This window comes from Trachymyrmex septentrionalis, unplaced genomic scaffold (assembly GCF_001594115.1).
Source record: "Trachymyrmex septentrionalis isolate Tsep2-gDNA-1 unplaced genomic scaffold, Tsep1.0 scaffold37, whole genome shotgun sequence".
Taxonomy (NCBI): domain Eukaryota; kingdom Metazoa; phylum Arthropoda; class Insecta; order Hymenoptera; family Formicidae; genus Trachymyrmex; species Trachymyrmex septentrionalis.
This window is the reverse complement of record NW_017305536.1, coordinates 6798432-6803314: the sequence shown is the minus strand read 5'-3', so window position 1 is coordinate 6803314 and position 4883 is coordinate 6798432. Positions and strand designations below refer to the sequence as shown.

Genomic DNA, 4883 nt, shown 5'->3' with positions numbered 1-4883 from the left:
GAGAGCTAGCAGACTGCATTCGGGGATTCAACGGCGAGTCGGCGAGGGAGACGGGGGATCGTGCGAGCGAGCGAGCGAGCGATCGGAGCGACGCCAAACGGCCGATAACGTGGCCGAGCAAATGGCGAATGCGACGGCGGTGAAGGAGCGAGAGAGAGGTGGTTGATGGGTTCGAGAGAGACGGGGCTAAAGGCTGACAATGAGAGGTGGAAACTCCGACGGAGTTACCCAGAGGGCCAGAGTTACCGCCGCATTCTCGAGCGTTCGTCTCTTCGTACGGCAGCCAGACGTCCCAGACGGTCGAGCGAACGTCTCGTCCTTGTCGCGTCGAGAGATACGTGTTTGATTTCGCGCGTTTGTAAATCGTGACCTCGCGCGTCGCTCTTGCCGAGAAAGAGAGAATCGAAGAACGAATAATAATAAATTGTAATAATAATAAATTACGGCACGACAACGGTCGCCGCGTTAATCGCGTGTGCCCCGCGTCCGTTGAGTTCGCGGTGCTTCGCCGCTACCTTTTCCGGTGCCGTGCAAGAGACAGTGCGAGGATATATATACTGGAGCGTAGATTCGTCGTAACGTGGGTGTCTCGAAGTTTCTTCGGGGGCCGCGCGCGAGACGCGAGTTTTCCCCGGGGAGTGAAGTGACGCCGCGGATTCCCGCCATCGCCATCGTTGACGGCGCCATCGCGGAGCAGTCCTCCCCATCGCGGGCTTCGGTCGTTCGCTCCGCTCCGGTCCGGTCCGGGCTGTCCGTCGCGTAGGCGTAGCGGTGCGGGCGAGTCGGGCGTCGTCAGGCGTCGCTACGCGTTCGTCCTCTCGCGGCTCATGTGCTCGCGAGCCGCGCCAACGGAGACGACGGAGTGCGCGCGAGACGGGAGGTGCAGGTTGACGTTATCGTCGTCTTTGTCGTTATTTCGAGCGCCGGTTATTATTTCTCGGACGAGTAGTGCGCGCGGTCGAAATCTATTCTCCTTTCGCGGAGCGGAGTGACTCGAGAAGAGAGAGAGAGAGAGAGAGAGAGAGAGAGAGAGAGAGAGAGAGAAAGCGTCGTTTATTATGGGACAAGTCCGCTCGAGCGCAAGGACTTATTAACAAAGGAATAAAGAGAGAATTGACCGTATTTCTCAAACAGTACATGAAACAAAGTGAAACAGAATAAAATAATGTGAAAAGTATATACGATATTAGAACTGGATAAAGGAAATCAACGCGTGTTATATGCACATAAGAATACGTATGCGTAAACATATAATAGTGCGTGTGTGCGTGTGTGTGTGTGTATGTTCGCAGGCATATAACGGAGAGAAAGAGAGGTGGTAGACAAAGCGGACGACTGAAACTCCGGGGATAACTCCGATACAGCTCCGCGGCTAAACGAGATAAGAGCCCGGGGAGATAATACGTGCGCGCGAGACAAACAGTGGATGTGAAGTGATAATTCACCGAGAGCGACACAGTGGACGATTAACATTAACCGGGCCTCCCCTCCCCCTCTCCCCTCTACCTTCCCCCCCGTCCCCACCGGGCTGCCAGATCCGCCATTATCATTACCAAAACAGCGGGAGATTCTCGGCGCCGACACTACGTTCCTCGCCGACAAGATGATGGGCAAACGGACGCAGTGTTATCTGTGCGACCTGCCCAGGATGCCTTGGGCGATGATAATGGACTTCTCGGAGCCGGTTTGTCGCGGCTGCGTGAATTACGAGGGCGCCGACCGCATCGACCTAGTCCTCGAGTCGGCCAAGCAGCTGAAGAAGGCGCACGGTTTTCAGGACGCCCGGCCGTCCGCCTCCAAGACGTATCGCACCGGTACGGGACACACCGAGCACAACGGCGGTACGAATCTCGACGTCCTGCCGATACAGAACACGCCGCAGGGCAGCCATACGCGTCATCACAACATCGGCGGTTACTCGCAGTTACACCATCGTAACTCCATCACCGAGTTCACCTCGGGAACAGCGGCGGCGGCCGCCGCCGCCGCCAGGCAGCAGGTCGGTCGTCAACACGGTGACGAGAGCCACGAGATCGCCAACAGCATAAGGAACAATCCACAGCGCTTGTCCAACGCCCATCTGGCCGCGGTGGCCGCGCATCAGATGACTCTGCACAATCGCGGCATTACCCAGCTCAAACGCGGCATCTCCGCGATCGACGAGGACGAACACGCTGAGAAACGGCTGTCCCTGGAGGAGCAACATCCGGTGAGACCACCGCTGACACGCGGGGACTCTTTACCGGCGGTCAGCTTGGCCGTTAGCTACGTGGACCGGAACAAAGAGAAGCATCCGGTGAGGGCGCCCAGCTTCGAGACGGCGACTACCTTCAAGGCCAACGGTGAGTTTCCCTTCCGTTTTTGGGTCGCGCCACAATCGATCGGATGGAGTCGGTGACTATAAGTTCGTCCCGAATTTCGATTCCGATTCTATCAAGGACGATTGGTTGTTTCCTGGATTTTTCCGTCTTCTACGTGGCCCACTACTGGGAACTTGGCGACTAACGAAGCGAAAAACATCGATCCCGCCAGATACGGCGTCGCGTTATCGCACGATGGTTTCATTTGTTTACGAGCTCCCGACGATCCGTGTCTCGTGTCTCGTGTCTCGTAAAGTCGTAATTTGGAAATCTTCTCTACGTGTAAAATATTCGCGGGATGTTAATGTCAGAGGTGAGATAAAGCAAGTACGCTCTTGATATTTTAATTTATGCGAGCGTTTACGAACGAACGATTTTTCTTCGATTACCTTCGCTTTCGAAAATGTATCTACTACCGGGGAAACACGATTTGTTGAAGTCGTTGCGAAAATTGGTTCGCGTGTTGCGATTAGATTCCACAGACACGACGTGTAATTCATTCACAACACGGATTTTTCATTCATAACATGGAAGCTCATTAGCTGCTAACAATTAAGATATCTTTAAAAAGTAATGACTGTGTGATGAAAGGTCGTTTCAAAGTCAACATTTTATAATGACTCTAATTTAGCATGATTAGTGGAGAACGCCAGACAGAAGTATAAAACACGAGTTTCTGTCGAGTGTCCCATTATTACCGAGTGATCGTAATTTTCCTAGAGATTGTATTGCTGTCTTGATACAAGAATTGTAGGTATAAATCACGCTTTTCATTTTTCTTTAATTTTACATTATTCGCGTGAGATGTTTGACACTAACATTGTATCTCACGTTTCATTATTCTCTTTGATGATTAAATTTACAACTAAATAAAAATTTATGACGTTCTATATCCTTTAGATATAAAGATAAATTGAATTTTTTTTTCAATTGTGAAACAACTTGCGCTAAATATGTATAATGTATATGAATAAATGGCATTTATACACTTAGCGAATTTATAAAGTGGGCGTATTTTGAACATCCCACGCGAGTAATAAAGGGTTAACCAATCAACGTTGACGAAAAAGAATCTCAGGTCTGATTTTTTATTTTCTGATCAACTTATGGTTGGTAACTTAATCCAATGATAATGTAAAAAATTAATTTTCCTAGCTACGTTTTGTGGCAAGTAACGTAATAACTTCTAGAAGTACCACTACAAAAATCATCAATTTCGTAATTTATGGCAATTTAAATCTAAGCCACAAGTTATATAATGAAAAGCCTTTTTATTTTATTTACTATTTCTATATTCTAATTCTATTTTATTATATTTTTAATATGTATATATTTTCCAAAAAGAAAGCACGCGTAACAACCTTGTAATTTTTCGCTTCCATATAAGAATAAATGCACAAATGTGAGACGAGAGAAGTGTCTCGGACATTCCGGCCTTACGTGGCGCGCGGTAGCTCGGCATAATTTTTTTTTTTATTTTAACGGGCGGTATTCTGGCGTTTTTATCGGTGCCTACTATAAATAGTCGAAGAGGAGAGCTGTGCGCACGGCCATTCGTTTGTGGCCATCTGGCGTGAGGAGGCAACGCACGCACACGCGTGTACGTCGACGAGGACGACGGTGTAGGGAGAGATTGCATTAAAAGGAAGCAACGTCCTCCGTCGCGTCCTCGCTTCGTTCTCTCTCTCTCTCTCTCTCTCTCTCTCTCTCTCTCTCTCTCCATTTTGTTCTCCCGTCACTCTGGCATCTCTCTCTCTTCTGCCATCTCTATTTAGTTCTCTGTCTTCGATCGGCGTCCAAACGCGTACAAAAGAGACGTACATCGAGCACGTGATGGGACGACCAAAAGATACACACACACATTCAGTTGCCATGTCGTGACGTGTTCAATCGGGTGACGTCACGCCGCCGTCGCCGTCTCGCCGCCGTATTTATATCCGATGAATGAGACCGTTGTGTGCCGGTCGCTCAATAACGAGCGAATCCCGCAAGCGAGCGCGAATTTTCGCGAAGCGAGATACGTTCGTCGGCGTTCTCGCGTTACGTTACGTCGCGTCGCGTCGCGTCGCGTTGCGTTGTATTACGTGTAACGCGGATAACGCGCCGCGCGTAAGATAAGGAGAGATAGATCAGCGACGAAACGGCGGATGCTCTCCTTCCGTCCCGTCACTTCGCGAAGCGATGATAAGCCTTGGGACACGCTCGCCACCGTAAAGTGACTTCGCGTTGCGTCCTCCTTTGCGTCCTACGTCACGGCGCGATATAGAATCGCTCGCGATTAGTCGCTTTAGTTTTGCCTTTTAATGAGTCCGAGCAACTGACGCGACGCGGCGAACGTTGAACCAGCGGCGAGGGTCATCCGCGTCTGCAAATGACTTCGGCGATTACGATTCGGTCGGATACTTTCAGCGCTTCTATCCGTGTTTTACATGGACGATATAAAGACGGAATGATAATTACAAGCGTTTAAAGCGCGAAGGATCGAACCAATGTAGCCTTATATCGACTGCTTTCCTTTTAACG

At 49.9% G+C, this 4883-nt stretch overlaps 2 protein-coding genes across 2 annotated transcripts in view; both read left to right on the top strand.

Annotated features, from left to right (window-relative positions):
• Positions 1-4883, top strand: part of LOC108750406 — a 98174-nt gene that overhangs the window by 57581 nt on the left and 35710 nt on the right. The gene's annotated exons all lie outside the window — the stretch shown is intronic.
• LOC108750656 (interferon regulatory factor 2-binding protein-like B) overlaps positions 232-4883 on the top strand; it is a 23061-nt gene continuing 18409 nt past the window's right edge. Inside the window, exon 1 of the mRNA XM_018490292.1 lies at positions 232-2342. Coding sequence (XP_018345794.1) covers positions 1604-2342 — 739 coding nt within the window. The 5' untranslated portion in view covers positions 232-1603. The remainder of the gene's footprint in view (positions 2343-4883) is intronic.